Source organism: Acanthaster planci, linkage group LG03 (assembly GCF_054643075.1).
Source record: "Acanthaster planci isolate LZ-2023a linkage group LG03, COTS_SCS, whole genome shotgun sequence".
Taxonomy (NCBI): domain Eukaryota; kingdom Metazoa; phylum Echinodermata; class Asteroidea; order Valvatida; family Acanthasteridae; genus Acanthaster; species Acanthaster planci.
The window spans coordinates 14,621,749-14,644,375 of NC_141779.1; the positions used below are offsets into that span (position 1 = coordinate 14,621,749).

General features: G+C 40.2%; 2 protein-coding genes across 2 annotated transcripts in view; one reads left to right on the forward strand and one right to left on the reverse strand.

The window, feature by feature from the left end:
- The first annotated feature begins 323 nt into the window (after positions 1-323).
- On the forward strand, positions 324-17,802 carry LOC110973110 (A disintegrin and metalloproteinase with thrombospondin motifs 15-like). The gene is made up of 24 exons (XM_022223634.2): positions 324-525; positions 2,182-2,251; positions 2,392-2,696; positions 2,959-3,127; positions 3,617-3,804; positions 4,273-4,365; positions 4,716-4,864; positions 5,500-5,649; positions 6,259-6,390; positions 6,808-6,952; positions 7,269-7,364; positions 8,084-8,247; positions 8,901-8,964; positions 9,626-9,740; positions 10,366-10,514; positions 11,220-11,340; positions 12,108-12,188; positions 12,491-12,770; positions 13,497-13,710; positions 14,015-14,162; positions 14,570-14,728; positions 15,218-15,388; positions 15,965-16,149; positions 16,712-17,802. Exons 1-24 carry the CDS (start codon positions 442-444, stop codon positions 16,871-16,873), a joined length of 3,594 nt encoding a protein of 1,197 aa, XP_022079326.2. The 5' UTR covers positions 324-441; the 3' UTR covers positions 16,874-17,802.
- Positions 17,803-18,664: 862 nt separating this feature from the next.
- LOC110989723 (uncharacterized) overlaps positions 18,665-22,627 on the reverse strand; it is a 61,137-nt gene continuing 57,174 nt past the window's right edge. Inside the window, exons 62-64 of the mRNA XM_022254303.2 lie at positions 22,287-22,425; positions 21,646-21,712; positions 18,665-21,153 (exon numbers count right to left, since the gene is read on the reverse strand). Coding sequence (XP_022109995.2) covers positions 21,095-21,153; positions 21,646-21,712; positions 22,287-22,425 — 265 coding nt within the window. The 3' untranslated portion in view covers positions 18,665-21,094. The remainder of the gene's footprint in view (positions 21,154-21,645; positions 21,713-22,286; positions 22,426-22,627) is intronic.

The window sequence follows — 22,627 nt, forward strand, 5'->3', positions numbered from 1 at the left end:
AGCAAAGTTCAACACAGCATCTAAGCTTTGTTAACCATACCAGCACTAACTCTTGATAAAGTTAACGCTATAGATTTGATACCGCTTATTTAGTGGTCAATTACACAATAATTATTCCAAGCACATGATTGGTCATCAAAAGTTAATGTCAGACAACATTTGAAATCGTGTTGTGTTTTGCACTGACTTTGTGAGAGTCAGATAATGCCACGTCCGGGTGTTACGGTCGTCTGGATGCTTCTACTCGGAAGATGACGTCAGTCTGCCTCGCAACCGGTCATACAAACTTCAGCTTGTAGGGTATTTAAGGTCAAGCTTGAAGAGTCGCTGTCACATTTGAAAACGAACCCTTCACACAAGCAGAAAGCTTTTTTGTTTGAGCTAACTTTATACTACTCTGTACGCATTAATTATTTTTGGAGTTGTTTCAAACTTCAAAAAATGAAGTTGACTTGGGCATCAGCAGTTGTGCTAGTTGCAGTGGTGCTATCGGCACGAAGTAGTACTTCGTTACCAGCGACCTCGGTAAGTCGGACTTAAGAGTTTCCAACGCACTTGCAAAAAAATTATTTTCATGATCACGAATATCTTTAAAGATCACGTTTTATGTGTTCAGTTTTAGTGCTTGATTTTGTTGATTGCCTCAAGGTAGAGGATAACTTTGCCATCACCGAATAACTGCCGTAACCAAGGGGTCCAGGGAAGCACACTGCAAGGGAGGGGGGTTCAAAGCCGTAAAAGCAAAATCTGGATGGGGAAATTAATTTGGTTAAATAGGATATTTGACAATATGCAAACAAAGGTCTGCCAACACACCTGGTTGAGATGATTAAATCTGATTTATTACTCGGTTTAGAATTCATTCCGTCGTTTCTAGAAAAGCTTCACCTCAGTTTAGTCTGATCTCTGAATTTCAAGTACTTGTCTTTCGAAGTGAAACAAATATTTGAATGGTGTTTAGAAAATCTCACCATGTGGGCAAATACTAATATCGAATAAACAACGTATTCATGGAACTCTTCTCGGAGTGAAATGTGTTTGTGACACGCACATACACACAAAAAACCAAAATCAAACGATTTTTTCATAAACTAGGCCTATTGTTAGGTTTTATGAACAAAAATGAAAAGACTTTAAAGTAAAACGCAAACTGATGAAACTTGACGTTGATTTGTGCACCTTGAACTCGCACCGTGACTTTATGTCGTGAAACTTTTCAAGCTCAAAAAACCTGAAGTTTCTTATGCTTTACCTTCCTCTAGTTGTATGCTATAGCTAAAACCCTATGCACCCAAACAATGCAAGCACAATGACAGATATGAACAGGTTTATATCAAAACTCTTTCCGAGGACACACCTTACCAATTCTACAAGGCAAACAGGTGCAATTTCGAATGGGGTCAAGGCTGCAAAACAGGAAACACACTTTAACTTCCGACGAGTGTTTTTGCAATTATTGAGGAAGGGTGTTTGCAATTCTCTGGTGTCTTTACCTGGAAATACCAGGTTTTTGCACTTTTTTGACCGAGGAAGTATTAGTTATTGATACACCTTGACCTCTTGAGCACTTGACAGCGAAGGGTACAGCTGGGAATATTGTAATCATCATACGTGGTCAAGAAATTTGGTCAGTAACCCCAGAGTCAAAGGCCGGTTCATAATTCACACGAATTTGGAAGTACGCAGTGAATTTGCTATGACGACAACTCTGAGGCGAAATTCCCTGATGTTGAAATTTACAATTTTCAATTTCTGCGAATTCGAAGGGCAGATAATTTAATTACCGACATTGCACTTTGGTATATTAACCGGTTCCAACACGATTTTTCAGCGATTGTCCTCCTAATTCATGCACACAATACAATTGCATAATATTCCTATAGCAGTGAACTTGAAAAGGGGGTGTACTGAGTTTCTGCAGCTGGTATGGGAAAAATGTAAACTTTTTCAGAAAATCAACCTTAGTTTTTTATCAATATGAAAAATAACAATTAATGGCTTTGAGATGTCATTGTTTTAAATATACTACCAACATCAAGTCTTTAAGTAGTCTTTTTTCGTATTTATCCTTTCTTTATTGCATAAAATGACTGTTACAACTTCAGGAAACAGGGATTAACAAAGTAACTTCACTCCAAACACCTTCCACCATTTCAAACAATTCTTTTGTGTAATAAGCAGGATGGGAACGACCTCACGCAGGAAGACATCAAGAGCTACTTCGGTGAAATCACGACGGTTTCCAAAAATGGTATGCAACGTGAAAAGTCCTACAATACACGTATTATGTTCCACAATGTCCCACGAAGTTTTTATTGTGACAAACCGGTACGAATTTGGCAAGAGTGTTGAATACCCTCCAAGCCCAATTGGTTCTCTGCTATACTACAGGTGATGCGTCATACGACATCGTGGACATTTGGGACCAGTCGTCCTTCTCGGCAGACAAGCTCCCCGTCCGCCACGCCGTGCCCCATCGCCACCAACACGACGTCCATTTTAAGGCCTTCCGGGAGGACTTCCACCTCCGTCTACACAAGAATCCTTGGCTGGTCCGTGAGGGTTTGCGCATGGAGACGCTCGACAAGAATGGGACGGTGGTGGCGAGCGAAGCAGTGCGGCGAGATTGCTTCTACTTCGGGGACGTGGTGTCGCACAACAGCTCGTCAGTTGCGGTCAGCAAATGTGACGGCTTGGTAAAAGAAGTTTATTACCTATTTTCTCGCCCACAGTGCTTATAAAAATGACACCCATTCTCAGTAGATAATTTACACGGTTTTGCAGTTCAATACGACAGGAAAGTACAACGAAGTGAACAAATAACAGGCAGGGCGAGCTGGGTAAAGTCTTTCAACTTTTCTCGGCTTTGTGTTGAGCTGTCGTCAGGCCAATTTTCACCACACTGCATACCTGTAAAACCGCAATATACAGTTGATTCCATTACTTCTCACTCAAAAGGCAGGAGTTATCGGTTACGGACGACACGACATTTTCATCAAACCGTTGCGAAGTGACCACGCGGAGCAATACAGACGGAGGCGAAGAGATGCGGTCGATCCTCACATCGTGTACAGGCGGTCGGCGACCGATGGCGACCCAACAGCACACTTCTGTAGCCCACCGCCCCGTAAGCAAAATAGGGACAGACTTCTACTCGTAAAAAAGCACTGTGGTGCAATGCTCATGTTCAGTATTTGGTTGGAATTAATTGTCCTCAACTCTTTTGAGATTTTTCGTGCATTCTATAATACAGCAGTATAGCCATAGGTTAATAATGGCCTATACGCGGGGCACTAAGATTGAGCGAAAACAATTTTCATTGACGACTTTTGTTGTTTTGACTGATAAAATTTCAAACCAGATATTTTATTTAATAACAATGTCATTGTTTTGAAGTAGTTGACCAACTGCTGGTGAATGGTGGCTTGATTGATATGAAGTCTCTTACAAAAGGTCGACCTCATATAGATTGTTTTAACGATAATCATTGATCAATACGTTTTTGTCTCTGAATAATTAAAAAAAAATTCATTAGAAGTTCACTGATTATTGAAACAGAGGATATAGACGAAATTGATTCTGATTATCAATAATCTGTGCCTTTACATACTACCAGCTATGAAAGACCCCGAGACAGGCATGACCGTAGATGAGGAGATGGTGGCCGCCTTGGGCGGGAAACTCCTACCGTCCTCACTCCAGACAGGACAGAAGTACATGGAGCTTATGGTTATGGTGGACAATGAGATGCGCAAACATCACGACAACAATCTGCAGTCTTACGTCACGACCCTGCTAAATATTGTGAGGATCCAATATTTTTTAATTGTCGTGGAGAGAGGACATCCCCTCCCCGGGAAAGATAATGACGAGCATTGGGAGGGGCTTGGAATATTTCATTTCCCCTTCCCCCAGAAATTCGGCCACAACCCCTTGGAAGGGCTACAAAGATTACATGAAAAGTCTCTGTATTTATAACAATGGCCCCATCCTTAAATTCGGTTTAGGTTCCGCCCTTACTCGCGTTTCATAAAACTGGAAGAGCTGCAGAGTGAAACGACGAAATATCTGCTGAATGATTTCCTTCTTTTATTTAGCAAAGGAAACAAAGTAATTTCATAGCACTAGTGTGAAGGAAATGACAGTGCATTTTTTGCTCTATTAGTCAAAGGTGAAACTATACTAAAAAAAGTGAAACTGTTAATCCATCAAAACATCCGCAGGCAGGGCAACACAGACGGTTAACACAGCCGACTGATCATTTCTTTCCAGGTCGCGCGTCGGTTCGTGGATCCCAGCCTGGGTGCCAACCTCCGCATTCATGTGGTCAAGTTTTACGTCTTGCAAAGCGACGAAGTAGGCACGGTAAGCGCAAAATGCGAAATCTTGCAAAGTCATCTGCGGTTCCTAACACGAGAGAGCGATAGTGCTAGTAGGTGGGGTGTTTGGGAGCGTCAAAAGAGAACTTAAACTTCAATAAATAAACGAGAATGCCAGCTTGCGGTTATGTCACACACTATGGGGCAAATTTCCAAGACTTTAACTGCTGCTTCAGTTTATATGATCCGACAAAATGCTACATAGACATCATGCCTCAACTGTAAAAAAGGCTTTCGTTGGCAAAAAAAGCTGCAGGGATTTGAAATTGAAAATGAAATAAAAGACATGGATTTTGTTATCTCACTTTTATCAAATTGATTCACTTCTTCTTCAAGGGGTCCGACGGGTTTTCGACGGAGGATGCATTTACCGTCACCAGTGATGGCTACCAATTACTGAATGACTTCTGCCAGTGGCAAGGAACGAAGAACGAAGTCGACGATGCTCATCCAGAGCATTGGGATAATGCCATTCTCATCACCAGGTGGGATGAAAAGACTTCATGCACCGCTCCCTTTTATAGAATCCTGCACTGGTGGTCAAAATCACTTCCTGAATCGTGAATGCTGTAGATTATGCTCTTTGATCAGCTGCTAATGTTTCAGGCTCTCCCCTTTTCTCTTCCTCGATGTCATATTTTAGTCGTGTTGCAAGGGTCTGCTTTGTCGTACTTTTCTTCTCTTCCCTGTTTGTTTTGCTCCTCCCTGCTCTCCTTAACTTTTCTCAGCTTTTAAAATTTGTGAATACATCTGAATGCTGATTCATTCTCGATGCTCTTTTCTGCTCATCCCTACTATCCTCATGCAACTCTGTCAATGTGTCCTTCTCAGTTTGTTTTAATTGAAATGTGTTAGTCTTTTCATCTGCCTGGCTCTACTCACCCCATCCCTTCTCATCTCAAGGCTGGTTTTGCTCATCGCGATGTTGCAAAACCTGTCAGTTACACTTCTTGGTATATTTCTATAGCGCTGCCGTGTTATCTCTAATCTATAGATTCACTAGAAAGTGGATCAAGGTGTTATTACCATACCTAATTCCACATCATATCGATGCGATGCATCCATGTGGCGGTTAATGTTAAGGATGTGCTTGCCTCCTTTGATATTTGTTTCTTCTTAGGTACAACCTAATCGACCCCACTGACGGCTCCGATTCACTACTTGGCCGCGCCCCAGTAGGCGGCACCTGCCGTCACTACCAGCAATGTTCTGTCAACGAGGACGATGGACTGGGCAGTGCCTTGACAATTGCCCACGAGACCGGTCACACGTGAGTAGACCTCGCAAGGGTTTTAATATTATTAATCTTAATTTTGTAAAATTAATGCTGGTCAAGTCATGTTTCAGTCAAAGGAGAGGGAAATGGCAGACGCACTGCTCAGAACAATTTGACGTTTTTAGATGGTGTCATCACCTCGTCTTTGTCTGACCTTCAGTACGTTCTGAGAATTTACTGACATATAAATGTGATATGTAATGAATAACAGTTCTATGAGATGTAGGCTTGCGGGTACACCATGGAATTAATCTCTTTTTGGTAGAGGTGTGGTTCTTAGAAGAACCGGTGAGTGTTGACTCGACCGATGAGTCAACACTCACCGGTTCTTCTAAGAACCACACCTCTTCTAGACACTCGAAAATCTACCTGCATATTAGCAAACGAAGAGCGTCTTGGTGCCGATGGAAAGTAAGAGAGCCTGGGGGAGGGTGTCTGACTTGCCGCTGGGTTTCTGGATTGCAAGTTAATATAGAATTCGAGAACTATCTTCAGCTGATTGAAATAACTTCACTGATAAAGAAAGAAACTGCTTAACCACATTTTATAACAGTGGTACTTTGTTTAAAAAAAAGATCGTTCTCGTTCTCTTATTCTTTCTAGGCTGAATTTGAATCATGATAGCACTTACGGCTGCCCTGACAGTGTTAACATCATGTCTGGGATTCGATCGGCTGGTGCAGGTGCTCTGTCCTGGTCCATGTGTAGTCAGACCCACGTCCAGGAGTTTCTCAGGTAAGTCCACCTTCAGTGATGCCCCTTCTTGACTGAAACGTTCAAACCAACGGATAAAGTGCTGATTATTGTATAGGGCCTTCATGAAATACGAAATGTTAAATTTACTTTTGAAAAGTTGACTTCAACAACGATGTCTCCTGGCACATAAACTGGACAAATCATTTACACAGTAATTGTGACTAGCATCCAAATTTCTTGGAAAGTGTGTAAAATCCCCCAAATAAACCCTTACCTTTCAGAATGGCCATGAAGGTTACCTACCCCCCCCAAAAAAAATCAAGTATTAAATAACCAACGAGCCATAACAACAAAATAATGTTTTAAATTAACAGCCAAGTGTCATGTAAGCGACAACATACCTGGGGAGTGCTAATAAGCAATACCCTCTTTTTTCTTTCTTTCCGCGGATACCAGAAACCCTGTCAGTAATTGCCTTAATGACGAACCTCTGGAATTGCCGGTCTCCGTGAACGAACTACCAGGAACCATCTATAGCTATGCCGACCAATGTCAGCTGGCCTTTGATAGTGACCGCTACACAATGCCTGTGAATGGACAGGTAACTTGAAAAAACACTGTAGCCCAGAAGCAAAATTTTACCTAATTTTCATGTATCCTTTGAATAAAAGACTAAATATTACATTACACTTCATTTTGAATTAGGGGGGAATTTCAGTCCTGGATCCTCATTTTCTTGAAGGGATTCTCATATTTCTTTCTTCAAATTTTCAAGTAGACGCTCTTGTAGTGCCTCCACTTGGCCCTTCTTGCATAGCTACACTATTACTTACACATTAAGCGGAGGTTTTATTAGTGAGGAAGAGTTTTGTGTGGCGTGGTGAGTAATATGGGTATTCCTGTGCAATTTCTTGCAGGTGGATTGTAGTGTATTGGCTTGCCAAGATCGTAACGGTGCTTGGCGATCCAAAGGTGTTCCAGTCATGGAAGGGACCGATTGTGGGACTGACAAGGTAAGACTATTATTTTATTTTAGATACTATGCAAATAATGTATATTTTCATGAATTCAGCCTAATCTCTTGGAACATAATTTCATGTCTCGTCAAGAAATTATTTTGACAATTTCAAGGGCAGCTCCAGAACCCTTTTTTGGGTGGGGGGGAACATTTTGGGGGGCCAAAATGTTTGAAATTTTTCATGTAACATTTATGGCCTTTCCAAAGGGTGAGGCTACCTGTTTGACATGTTTTGGGAAGAAAGAGAAATGAAATAGAGCCAAAAATGTTTTTTATTTAATAATTTTCAGCTTCTTTTAGGGGGAGGGGCATGACCCTCGATGGTCCCCCTCGCTCCACCCTATTACAGTGTCACTCATAAATTCATTATTTGTTACCATATGAGACTCTCTCCCATTTTTCCATGGAAGAGAGAGAGGGTTTTGAAATCTCATGACATTACGGGGTCAGCTTTGAGAGAAATTGATATAATAATGATTGGGGAGACTGTTTTAACCATCTTCTTACAGGAAATCAGCTAACTCTGAGTCTAGAAATACCTTCATGAATATTAATACATTTTAATTGTACTTCAGCTAATAAAATATGTATTATGTGTTTCTGCAAGAGCAGTAGGCCTGCTTATTCAACAGTCCATTTACGGGTTCTGTAAGCATTCGGTCAGTCATTTCTGGTTAGTTGAATTTCCTTTTGTTCAATTTCCTCCCTCTATAGTGGTGCCTCGACGGTCAGTGTGTGCAGCGCATGCCCCTGCCAGATGCTGTGGATGGCCAGTGGTCAACCTGGGGTGGTCAGTTTGGATCAGCCGAGTTTGGACCCTGCTCCAGGTCTTGTGGAGGTGGGGTCCGGTCCAGGATGCGCTACTGTGACAATCCTCCGTAAGAGAAAATACTGTTGTTATGCACGTGCTGAGGTTCAGAAAGTGCAACCTGTTAATGGTCAATTATAGCAAAGTAGCAGAATTAGAATTGAAAGACAAATTAATTTGATTTTATATTCAAGTGAATTTAAATGTAGACATAGAAACCCATATCCAAGCTCATAGAACCCCAGTGCCAAGATACTTAATCGGACCAGAAATGTACAAAGCAACATTGCACAGGACCAACATAATTTAAGATTAATATATTTCTATAAATGACGGGTTATTTCCAAAATGAGATATATTCATTTTTCACATTTATGAAAGATTTTCAGTTGTGCACCATTTGTCCCTAAACTTCTTTTTCACTATTTTGACTCGTTAAAGTTGGGTTTTGCTGTCTTATAGCTGTAGAAACTGACTGCAGGCAACCGAGATGGGGTAGGAATCTGGAAGATACCAAAATGGCACTTATCGCACTTCGGAATTATACTCTTGAAATGTTCTATTTCTTCACAGTTTTTTCCACATAGCTCAAAATAAACAGAACCACTCAAAAGCAAAAAGTCATCTGAAAATTTGAGTATCATTAATAGTTCCATGAAACTGTTCACCTAAAACTACCTTTTTCCAGTCTGATTTATGATTTTTGTTTTGCTTGTTTTTCAGACCCTCCAATGGTGGTCGAGGTTGCGAGGGAACCAACGTTGAGTACATAGTTTGTGAAACCCAGGTAAGAGTTGATCCTTAGAAACTTTTTTAATACAGAAAATCAAAGGGATAACTTTTTATCGTTTCGGTTGATGACAAATGAGCTTGATGCTTTGACAACAACAGTCTAACAAACTACCTGACCTATGCCATCATAAGCCTTCTCGGGAAGAGATCACTGAAACTTGAAGAAGCTATCAAAGGACAACAAACTACAAGACTGTTTCAACCAAGTCAGAACAAAATGCAACAATGAGAAAATGGCATGCAGAAGTATCTCTTAAACTTTGAGCACACAGACAAGTTTTATCATTTATTGTAACACCTAGAGAAAGTAAAAACTTCCCTGGGTTCCACAAAAAGTAAGAAGAATTTAAGCTGAGAGTCTATGAATGAGTAGTAGCTGGAAATGAGACAAGAGAAAGTAACGACCATGTATGTGAATTCAGTTTAGTTAAAAAACAGGGCTGTAACATGTCTCTATTGTACTTTGTCTCACTATTGCTCACAGAGTAAAACTTGGCCAAATAGCTAATATATACCAGGGTACAATAAAACTGTTGAGGGAAAAAATAGGTGCAGTCCCTTCAAAAAGTAAAGAATGAGCTAGCAAAATGTCTTGTCTGAGTACTGAGTGTTTATGGGACTAATGAATTGGTGTAATTATTTCTCTTTTTTGCCAGCCTTGTGCTACGTCACAAGATGACTTTAGAGATGAGCAGTGCATGGCAACCAATAACACACCACTTAATGGTGTCACTTACAACTGGGTGAAAGGCTTCATAGCTGACCAAACAGGTAAAAAGTTTACAAAATATCTTTAAATTTCTCGGTGTCTCAAAAGTGCTTCGAAGCAAACTTATTCTTTGTCAAGGAGAACCCAGGATTATGGCTAAATTCACTGACAGACACAAAGACAGACTAAAAAGGCAATCTTCATATGAACTGGGGTAGGATTTAAAGCCAAGGTGGTGCATTTACCGAGTTTTCAAATGAGTTCAGCATAAGAGGAGAATGTCTCCTCCATTCCCATGCCATCTTGTAGTTGTATTTTGGCATGAGATTAGCTCTAATGTTGGTCATGTAAACATTTCCTTCCTCAGTAACAATGATCAAGTTCCCTGGAACTGCTACAGAATTTCCAGAAATTACACATATTATAGCAAAAAGTGCACCAGTCACTCAATATTCTCTTGGCCCAGGCACGGTACCATCAGAGTTTGCAAAGAGATGTCCGTACTGGTGAACAGCTATTTTATGGAAATTCTGCCTCGAAACTTGTTGCAGCCATATTGAAATAAACTCCAAGATATACTCTTCAGATCTGAGGAAAGTGCAGGTTATTTCACCATGTGGTATTTGGGGTAACTTGACTTTTTGCTGGAGATGCCTTGAATAAATTGTTGAGTCCATTTCTCATCAGGTGATGAGCTTTGCGACCACAGATGCCTAAGCGAGCAGCGATTCTGGTCTAAGAGGGAGCCCTTCCAGTTTATAGATGGCACCCGGTGTTGGCATGATGAGAAGAATGATGCTGGTAAACTCAAACTGTGTGTCGGAGGTCTATGCAAGGTATGTGGATGTGCCAGACATTGAAAAACATTGATTCTCAAATGAAACTACCAAACATTGTCGGGCTCTGGAGTGGATTACGTGTGTAAAAGTAATATCTCGTACTCTTACTGCTTGTGTAGTCTTGTATAAAGCACACTGCATTTTGGTCATTTAATGCAATCCTCTGAAAAGTCATGAAGGACAATATTTGTCTTATCCCTTGTGAAGAAACCTCACCTAAAAGATCTTCTTTTGAAACTGAAAGACTGCTATGAGTCAGTGAATCCCTTTGTGCTCTGTAAAAGAAGTGAGAGAGTCTATATATTCTATATGATAAGAAAAGTTGCAAAGGAAAAGGCAATGTACAGAAAGTGCATTTAATTATAAGGCAAACCATATCATTTTATTAAAATGCATCAAGAACAAGCAACTGAGTGTGCATCGCTATCTGGTTCGTAAATGACTTTGTCGTACACATGGATGTGCCACGTTTTGCAGGCTCCCATTGGACAATTGCTGAAGTTACACGTTAATTTCCGATTCCATGGCATGTAACTTTATGTGCAGCAGATGCACAGTGGGTGTAGTTTAAACTGAAGTAACGTCACACTTACGAGCTTGATAGAAAATTGAGAAAATTATACTTGCAGTGATGGCAAAATGTTCACTAATGTGTGACGTAAATCAATAAGACAAGTGAAATTTCTTGTGTTATTCAAATAGTCATTTGGCTGTGATGGAAGGGAAAATTCAAACGCGGTGTTTGACGTGTGTGGTGTCTGTAATGGTGATGGGTCTTCGTGCTCTCTTGTATCTGATTCCTTCACGGGTGGGACCACAACTGGTAAGTTAACTGCACTAATCACAACTTACTGGTTTTGCCATCTTGCTGGCTTGCTCATACAGAAAGACCTGCTACATTTATGAGCAGGTTGACTGGGCGGATGGTTGGGTAGGGCTGATCAGCCCAGTCTGCTGCAGGGCTTGCTGGACGAGACAAGTTGGTGCAAGTTTTGCTGGCATGCAATAAGCTCAAAGACTCATGTTGGGATGCCAATATCCGTAAAGTTTGGAAGAATGAGAAAAACCCCTGGCTCCCTCAATATACTGGGGAGGGGAGAGGTCATTTTGATCACCCTTACCTGTACCCATTGGGACAGAAGAAATGCCTCCCAACAGCCAGTCAGCAGTAGGCCAAATAGGACTGAATAGCAGAGAACAGTAAGTACAAAACGTTCAATGCAAATTTTTGATACAAGGATAAGACAAGCAATTTCCACAGCTGGGAAATTGTAGGATTTCAGACATCCCCATTAATCATCCATGCACAAACACTGATCTGAGCCACTACCAAATGCTCATTGTGCTGGCCTGTTACCACAGACCTGGCTTTTTGAAATGTGTCAGCCTGTGTCCCTCCTCAATGAGATGCAAGCTGGTCAGGTTGCAAAAGAGTGAATTTTCATGAATCTCATTTTCTTATAGTTGGATTTAAACAAAGAGTCTGGGCTAACTTTGTTACAAGTTATAACAAATGATTTACTGTGAGAGATTTAAAAGGTTTTTAATCTTGATGTTCAGCCTCATCTGTGAATTCTATTCTGTTTGCAGGTTTTAATCACTTCCTAACTTTACCTGTTGGTTCAACCAGAATAGAGATAAGCAATGCCAATTCTGCTTATACTTACATTGGTAAGTTTGCAAATAATGAACAACTCTTCAAATTTGACAATGAATTAAGATCACGACCAAGCTTTTTAGTACTGAGTCTTACCCCAAGAACAGAGATGTGAAAAAAGGTCTGCATAGGATGAGACAACTCTTTTAGGTAAAATGTTCTTTTATCCTGAAAGGGTTACCTTTCTAGGTCTTCTATTTCAATAAAGCTTACTTTAAAAATTCTTGCATGATAGAATTTATGCAATTCAGAAAACATCTGTACAGATTTTTGAAATGATGCTGACTCTATTTGAATGACTTGCTTTTATTAAAAGCCCTGAAAATTGGGAATGAGTATGTACTGCAAGGCTCGGGTAACTACAGGCCATCGACAGGCCGGTACAGTGCGGGAAGCTCGGTGGTCCTCTACGAGAGTGGGAGTAGTATGGAAAAACTGACTATTGCTGGCCCAACCACACAGGAGATTGAGGTGGAGGCATTCTTGTTTCTCAACCCCAATGTCAATTATGTGGGAGGGGTCAATGTGCGACCAGATGTTCAGTATCGATATTATGCACCGAGCGGCTCTGGGAGTGACCCGCAAGAGTCCTTCCGGTGAGTGGTTTCTGGAGATTAACTTGATCAGAATGTTGGTAAATTTCTGGTGCCATTTTTTGGTTTAAATCATTAAACCTTCAACCAGAACTGAACTGGCAGATGGTTTTCAAACCCAGTCAAGCAATCATATGGCCTCTGTCCCTTCGGAGGACACATTACTACAACAGCCACCCCAGAAATAGACTTTATAGTAATGAGAGGAGGCATGAAAGGAGATTTCAGCATGGCCTCCATCCCATGTGAGATTGTTATGCAAGTACAGTGGTGCAGGCTAAGGGTGTGCATAGTCAATGACTTGAAAAGTGGGTGCGGGATGATGATATTGGTAATCCCCCCGGTGAAAAAGTGGGGGAGATGTAACCCCCCCCCATCCCTCTGGGATCTTCACCCATGTGAGGTCGGCAAAGTAACTTATTACCAGTGTACTGCCCAACTTAAACCCATTCTAATAAATTCTGCAAAATAGTTGTTAAATGCCGAGCAAGGTTTACAAGCAAAAATCACAAAATCAAGTACATGTAATATAATATCACGAAGAACTTTTCCATCCATCTGGATCATTTATACATAAATCACTGTAAGTTTGTAACATACAATTTCTTCATTAGCCAAACATTTATAATGACAAAGGTGTACCTTTCTTCTGACATCAAGATTGACATCCTCGCATTTGTCTAGATTGTTGAATTATTCAAAATTTTGGGGTGATTTTTTTTCTTGTAGATGGGTAGGCACTGCCTTTTCCCCTTGTACGGCCACTTGTGGGGGTGGAATGCAGACCCGATCCGTGACGTGCTACCGTACAGTGAATGCCCGGGAGGAGGCCGTTCAGGACGCCCTCTGTCCCCAGCCCAAGCCCACCGAACGCCAGACCTGCAACACTGATACATGCCCCTTTGTGATGCCAGCACGCTGGGAGACAAGTGAATGGTTCCCGGTGAGGATTCTCAAACAGTTAAACAGTTTCCATAAAGCACTTATACCATGCTGGGTCATGCTTGTTACATCCTAATGTCAAGAAGACGGTCCCTTTCTGGAGTGCATATTACAATTGTTGAGGGAATGTTGCAGACTATCACAGATTGTCTGCAACTGTCTTCTGTTATAAGGCCTCATGTAGTGCTCCTACAAGCATCATGAGCAAAGACAGATTTTATCTCGGAATACTTGCATATGGGTTAAATTTGAGCTCCCGTTTGCATCAAGTTTTGCCTCAACAGGATGCTGTTGTTTCTTCACAGTGTTCTGTGACTTGCGGGCAGGGCACGCGCACAAGGATGGTGCGCTGCATACGCGATGGGGTGGAGGCACCGGGAAGTCCCGAGTGTGATCAAGCCAGCAAACCTGCAGAGCAGGAAACCTGCAATGAAGGGGACTGCTCGCCAATGGGTACGATGCAAGATTTAGAGATTCCCATAATGATAGAGGATTAAATGCGCTTGTGCGGTTGTGGAGCCAGGGTTTTCCTTGTCAACTGCAAACTAGAATGGAGTTACATAATTTGGCAATATCCCATTCAGTTGCCAAATGTTGTTAACATTTTGGCCACACTGCTACCATCCCGCTTGGTTTTTGGTAGGATGCTAAATCGACTTGGCTATCTACCGTCACATTTGGGATAAATATTTTCTTTTCGTAGTTGGGTTGTTACAATGGTACTTCACTTACCTTTCCTTTCTGCCACCCAGGTTCAAATCTCATCTCAATTTAGTAAGTGGCTTGGGTTAAAATTTCAGTTTAAACTCAATTTTATCACCATGGAAACTCAAATCATCTTTCCCCTATATTGTGATTAGTTCCTAGTGCCTGTAATGGAGTGACGGCAGAACCGTCGGGTATCTTCTACAATATTGGGCAGGACACCGATGGGGCAAGTTGCTCCCAAATTATAGCTGCCTCCCCAGGGAAGGAGGTTGTCTTGAGGATTGTCAAGCTGGTTATTGACTGTGATTCAGGTAAAATGGAACAATCGGCACTGAAATCAGGTTTCAATTCTGAACTCGGAATGTGTTTGTTTTGTAGTAAGAGCCTTACGTTTGTACAAATATATTCTTGGTGTTGTGAAACTTGTTGGTTAAGTTTTGGCAAAGAGTTGTGCAATAACTAACAGAGACATGCATTTCTTTTTCTACAAATTTCATCTTAAATATTCAATATTATTGGAGTTGCTTAAATTCTAAATTTAATCTAGATTTAGAATTTATTCAGTCTCCAGTCACAAACTATCTCTTTGAACTGTGTGAAAGGTGTTCATTTTCACTATTCACACCCTGTTAAATGTGCTTAACTCATGAACCGGAACTTGTGGTAGGCTTGAGATGGACTCGACCACAACTACACCACCAAAACATAGGAAAGTTTCCCTCACAGTGATAGCTTGGGAAGAGATTCAAACAAGAGCACAAATTCAACTGTTTAACATCTAAACTTTTTCCAACATCTAGAGAGCTTCAAGATAAAAGTTGGACTTAGTGAACAGCGCTACTGTGGATACATTACCAACCGGCAGATAACTGTGGGTCACAACATCGTCATTCTTGAACACAAGACATCCATGGTTAATGGTGGCTACCATATCAGCTACAGTCTCGCTGACTCTGCCACGCCCCCAAATCGTAAGTTAAACTTGTTGAAAAAAAAAGACCTTTTGAAAGCATATATATATAGGGACATCGTCCACAAGTTGGTCAGATTGTTTGTATTCCGATTCTGATGTTTTAAATATTTTTGTCGTTTCCAGGCTGTGAATACCTGTGTTCAGTGTAAAGAACTCCATGGGGTTTTGCCATGAACAGAAATAAAACTTAGCAGCCCAAATTCATATGCAAATTAAATGAAATGTTAATATGTTTTTATATAATTTATGTAAAATTACATAACTTTTCTCCTACGTTGTAATGGCAACCATAATGTTAGTCATTTCAAGGCTGGTCCATACTGTGCATGAAAGTGACTTGGAAAGCAATTTGTGACAAATTATGCATGAACACACTGCAAATTTACACAACTTGAACACATTCCAAATTTGCTGCAAATACTGACAATGTCAAATTTGCTTTTGTCATTGCAGTATGAACACTGATGTTTATATGCTTTAGTTTAGATCGATCATCACAGGGAAAACTTCAAATGGACTAAAATGCTGGAAGTGAAATTGTCAGCGTTATTCTGTTTTCTTGTCCACCAATCAGCATGTGATAGAGTTCTGACAGTGGCAAGTGGTCGCATCACTAGCCCCAATTGGCCCAATCCCTACGGACCCAACCAGATGTGTACCACCACCGTCGTGGTCAAGCCAGGCAAGAAGATCCGTGTCACCTTCCAGAAGTTTTTCCTGGACAGCAAGGAGCCATTTTGCGGCAAGGACTATGTAGTGGTAAGGACGAGAAAGGATTTTTGGCAAAGGGTAGCAAAGTACTGATCAGAGGTGAAATGTTATCTTCCAAAAGGAAACAAAATCCTCCAGTGATGTGTCATCTTTGTTGGAAGTATAGTAAGCCTACTGCAAATCATATATTTTGCCTTTGAAAAAACCTTGAATGAGCATTGATAGTGTGACGCATGTCTTGGAGACATCATAATGAAATTAGTGCAACAAATGCCAGGGATATTGGGATTCTTGGTTTTAAAAGTAAACAGGAGCCCCTTTTCTCTATCAGCCCCAGGCCAGATTGATCAAAGGTTTCTGATAGGGAACACACAGCTCTCAACTATTTTAGACCAGTGAGCAATTAGAAAATTAATAAATCATACATAAACATATAACGTAAACCATATGTGACCAAATGTACAGTGCGATTCTAAAGTCTTGTTTGTCATACAAAGTGGTACAATGGTAATGCCAACCTATAAAGTTATTTTATTATTATAGATTTTCAACCATTTTCTTACCTGCTGCTTGACTTTGGTCATTTTCTTTTCTGTCAACAAAACAACAGATCACCGACAACAATGCTCGGATGGACAGCCCGGTCTTCTACTGTGGGACCAAGTCTCGGTTCACGTTCCGCTCCAGGAGCAATATGATCGCCATCACCTTCCGCTCAGACTCAGCTCAGGAGCTGAAAGGATTCAAGGCTGCCCTGCGCCAAATCAATTAGACTAAGGAAAATTTGAATCATTTATTTATTTCTCTCAGCGTGAATCTATTTGTCAGGTCTAAAAGCATTACACGATAATAACTACAATAATATATTATAATAATATGACTTATTTATATAGTGTCCTCCAGTACTGTCGGACTCTCAATGCACGTGCCACTATATTATCCCTTCTCACTGGGTCTATACACATTTCTAAATTGAACCATATCGACTAAACTCCCTAGGGAGTATAGGCCTATACGACCATGACCTTGGTGCAATCATTTCAGGTGCTTCCAGGGTTTACCAACTACAATTACCTCCTCCACCCTCAAAGGGGGTGGAGAGAGGCAAGTGAAAGGAAAGCTATTTGTCTAAGCTCGCAATGTATGCCATGCTCCATCACAGGATTCCAACCCCAACCCTATGATGAGGACTCACAAACCCTAACCATTAGCCATTAGCCAACCAAGCTCACAATGTATGCTCCATCACAGGATTCCAACCCCAACCCTATGATGAGGACTCACAAACCCTAGCCATTAGCCAACCAAGCTCACAATGTATGCTCCATCACAAGATTCCAACCCCAACCCTATAGTGAGGACTCACAAACCCTAGCCATTAGCCAACCAAGCTCACAATGTATGCTCCATCACAAGATTCCAACCCTGTGATGAGGACTCACAAAGCCTAACCATTAGGTCATAGGCTCCTATATCATTAATATTCAAAAATAAGTAAGCATAATTAATAAGTTATAGAATAATTAATTGTTAACAAACATACAGTACTTCAGTACAGGTGCCTTTGACATGTTTCAGTGTTTTTGGAGAAAGAGTTTGAAACCGATATCAAAAAAGCCCAAAGATATTCTCATTTCAATTAAATTTGTAAAATGATATTTCAAACAGTAAAAGTTGGCTTGTAGACATTGAACAGAAAAACTGTCGTTTCAAACTTTATCGGCTTTCGTGTATTTTTGACTTACAACTTGACAGCTCTTATGATGGACAACCCACGTTCACTATAACCCACCTCTGCCTTGATTACAGAGATAGTCCAAATCTGGTGTCTAAACTCATGGTGTGTGTGAGCGAGTTAAGTATGAAGTTTTAAGTTATAAGTAAAGCTGGACAAATAGAACGAAAAATCAAGGCACATGTTCTACACAAACATTTTGAAAACATTTGGAGTGGTGTTGAACTAGGAATGGTCTGTATGATAGTGTCATTTGATTAAATTGTGACAAGTCATTTGTGCTAAGCATACAGAGACAATTTTGCTTCACTATCCAGTTCATAAGTGTGACGTCACTTCAGTTTAAACCACACCTATTGCACACGTGCAAGCACATAGGGTTACATGCATTGATCGCCCTTTACATGGAACCATGGAACCGGAAGTTAACATGCAACTTCAGCGATTGTCCAATGAGAGCCTGCAAATCATCGTGTGTCCGCCTTTGTGACGAAGTCACTTATGAACCAGATATCCAGCCTCCCAGCCACAAATATACCAAAGACATGCAGTGGCCTTCCAAGATTCTTTCTTAATTTTTGACTGGGTACATAAATTTACTGGGTACGTTTTCTGCTTGACAGCCGAGTGAAAGAATGACCAGGGTCCATCAGCAATTTAAACATGAAACAAGCTAGAAAAATTCTGTTCTACAAAAAATATGACTGTCCCTTATAATGAAGATGTAGAAAATAATTTTAGTATGTCCTGAAAACAAAAATGACAGGTGAATTTCATTCTCTGAATAATTCATACACAAAATTAATATGCACATGTCTTTGAATGCACTTATTAATATAACACATTTTATTTCATATATTTATATATATATTCATTCCAGTGAGAACTAAGCCTTGGCTTAATTAAAAATGTATCCCTCCACACAGTACTGATATAATACTAGTTAAAAAAAACCTCAAGTTGATCACTTTTGAAATCTGCACGATGAAAAGGTTGAGATCCGTTAGTCCAGCCAATTCAGACCAACCTTTGAAAGGAGTTGCACGTCAAGCAACTGGAATGGCACGTGACTAGGCAACCAATGAAACAAGGTACATGCATCTTGTACAGTCACATGACAAATCTGCTGCAGAAAATGCTGCCAAAGTAACTGCACATATTCCCTTTTCTGGTTTCCATGAGATGTGATAAGAGCTGATGCACAATGTGGTCAAGGGGGGGGAGTGACACACAGGTCATCATCTCTAGCAGGTCACTACAAACAACGCATCAAAGGTCTGGCTGGTTCTGATTAAAACATTCTGATATTTCACTCTGGGTGATAGGCGATGCAGGAGCAATGGCTTTTACACAAAATGTTTAAAAAGATTCTATGACTAGCTCAGAAAAATGACACAATAAGAGGCAGGGAATGGTGAAACAAAGACTTTCAGGGATTGTCAACTCGAGATTTTGAAAACTGGCCAAGAAATGACAGTATTCAAGGACATGAGTGGCTGCAAGGACCAGTATATCATACACTGATTCATAAAAATTGTAGCTATACCTTGGAGTGGTTAGGGTGTACTACCATCATGAGGTGTGGCTATGTACATCCAACCAACAAATCCTCATCTTTAGATAAAAATCAACTCATATCTATTTCGAAAATGATGATTTCTTATATGAAACTCTTCATGGCCAAGATGAAAGGAGAGGTTAAATTAGGTACTCTATAGAGTAAATTAACAATGAATACGAACAGCTGAATCAAACCTGCACAATTATTGTAGCATGATATGAATGGAGCAAAATAATTTGAATGAATGAAAACCAAACATCATCATTAGTATAAGGGCAGGTGCTGCTAATAGACCATTAGCATCAACTCCATTAGCCCGCCTCTATTGTTTCAGGTTTTGCCCAAATATTTATCGGAATGACCGTCCCCACAATGCTGTTACTAAGACGGTGTCATCCCACAATCATAAATGATCACATAATCAAATTAATTTCCATCCACAACTTAACAGATCAGCAAGTGCACAATTTTATGCAGCATTTTTGTCCGCTTCGCACTCACTTTAAACGTCAGTGAAGAAACTTTATTTCCACCCATGAAGTCTCTTGAGGCACTCTTTGACATGTTCTTTTGCAGGCACAGAGCAACTTTAACTTTAGCAATAATTACCCCACTTTACATCCTTTTCAAAGATAAATCCCTTTAAAGTCGTTTAAAAATAGTACTTGTTCATTCCATTCGAAATACAAAAACTGGGAAAATGTATAAGGATATGTAAAAATCATGCATAAAAATATAAATGTTTAGAAAGGCTACTTATACATCAATGTTTACGAACACTACCCTGATAAATTCACCATAGAAAAAAATCATTCGTGAAAAAAATCCAGACTTTTACCTTCATTTTACTACATAACAATTACAAGTATACATAAACGCATTGAAAAACTTAACATTTGTCAATAAATACAACAGAAAACAAATAGTCATTTGTAACGTGGTACAAACAAGACATACTGTTTTTTTCTTCTCTGAATGTCGCTACAAAATCTTTTGCACCAAGCATCGCATACTTCTCAAAATGATTGTGGACATTACCAAGGAAACATTTATCCTAGCAACATGGTGCTCAGTAAAAACAAAAAGATCCCTGCACTGTTAAAAAACTTACAATTTCTTTCCTCAACAGATCCAAAAATACATTTATTCTGACCTCTCTTTCAACCAAAATCTCCATAAAAAGGAGGGTCCAGTTACTGTTTTCTGAGTACTCAAAGTTTTTTGGCTTAACACTTTACAAAAATGCAAACAAAAACCAGTTATGCAAGTTTTACTTGCTTTTTCTGAATAGAAACAAAAATGTTTACTTATGTCAGAGATCTGTGAAATTCTATAGCATTACCAGTCCATCATACACAAAAATGCACACAACAGCAACAAATCATTGCATTGCCTGTCAGCCTATGCTCTTCTTGGATCTATTTTTCTTACTTTCCGTGTATTATTGTTTGTCTTTAGACATACTACAGCACAGTTGGTTACATTTCATGCAAAAGTCACTTTTATTTCCCGAAGACAATCTTCTTTATTTATAATGTGACAGGTATATTCCCAAATTCAACAAAATATTTTTCTCCCAAAAGATTAACAAAGTATAATGAACAGTCAACAGATGAACTATTCTGGACATGTTATCCCATAACGGAGGTCAGTTAAACTAGTATTTGACACAAAGTGACAGCGGGGTGCATTGTGGTTTACAGCGACTCCTCTGCTATAATGTTCTCAATACGCTGGTCACTGTCAATGCTGGCACCTGTGAAAACAAAGCGAGGTCCATTTAAAAAAATGGCTTTGCTATCATTGGGAAGGGGAATTTAAATGTATATCCCAATCTTATCAGAATGTGTGAACATAAAGCAGCGTGTGAAAATGTTGCCAGGTAAATCATGCCTTGTTTACCCAAGATGCAATGCAAAAAACTGTAAATATGCATAAATCAACATTTTTTTCTCCTACTGTTATTTATATCTTGCACAAGCACGGACTGGGAATCTGTGACTTCAAGGTTTAGCTTCCTACTATAACATTACAATCTGATGTAGTTTTGATGATTTGTGACGACCATTTGGCAAGTCTGTGGTGACAGAAACCACAAAGTCTTTCAGGTTAGTTATTCAAGCTCAAAACTGTACTTTTCATTCAAATTAAGGAAAACAGCTTAGGTGATGGGCCGGGGTAGAAAAAGTTACCTTGCTCAGCTTTGTTACTTAGCTAAAGTGTGAGCTGGAAAACATATTCAACTTACGGCGTTTGGACTTCGCATGGCCCTCCAGTGTGGCTAGCAGTGCCTTGTGTACAAACTCATACTGGAGCTGAAGAGAGAAAGATAAAATGCGTGATGTCGAAAGAAACTCAGAAAACCAAGAGTAGATTACCAACCAGCTTTTCTAGTTTACTTCGAGTTGCTTACATGCTTTGGCAAATCAACAACTGAGAACTTTCTACAGCCAATCAGCAGACAAAGTGTAAGTTTCTTAAATTAAAGCAGAGTTGGACCAATAAAAATTCAAAACAGAAATATAATATTAACTTTGAAAAAGTCGGTGATGAAGAAAGTGTCGATTTCCAAGAATCATGCGACTAAACACACTCTAGGGAAAGTCCAATCAACAACCATTCACTGGCCACTGGTCCACTTTCCCTGGTGACCTATTCACTAAATGAATATCCTGGTACCAGGCAGAATTGATAAATAGTTGACAAGTGATCACTGATTGATATGGACTGAGCTCAGTGTCATGGCCTGTACTGCTGGTAAATGATACTGGCGCAGTGCTTTAAAATGTCTCCCTTTCCCTGCGACAACTCAAAATGGGCTCAAAATGATTGATTCAAGCATTAAGAGCAATATCCTCGAAAGGGGAATTTTTATTTTGTTGGCCTCACCTCTGTCTGCACCATGTTGGTTCTCTCCTGTCGCTTGGCAGCCAGGGTGCCAAACACGTCGATGTACTCCTCATCCAAAGCTAGCTGCTGGATCAGGATATCCAGGGTAATGAAGACCCCAGTGCGGCCAATACCAGCACTGTTATGGGGGGGTGGAGGAGAAGGGGATATATACAAGTCAAACGTCAGATTTATACCACAGCCTATGCAAATTCATTACGGGTGTACGGCCCTTGTGCAAGCTATGAAAAACATTGCACTAACTCCTAGTGATCTCCTCAAATCTGTTTCTCATATTAAGCCATTCTTTGCTTGTCTGTGCAAGCGGAACCCATGAAGTA

Excerpts from the sequence above, each read along its gene's own strand:
- LOC110973110 (XM_022223634.2), top strand. The coding sequence starts at position 442 with ATGAAGTTGACTTGGGCATCAGCAGTTGTGCTAGTTGCAGTGGTGCTA. Across the intron at positions 12,189-12,490 it reads TTCTGCTTATACTTACATTG|CCCTGAAAATTGGGAATGAG; the intron begins GTAAGTTTGCAA and ends TTTTATTAAAAG. Across the intron at positions 13,711-14,014 it reads AGACAAGTGAATGGTTCCCG|TGTTCTGTGACTTGCGGGCA; the intron begins GTGAGGATTCTC and ends GTTTCTTCACAG.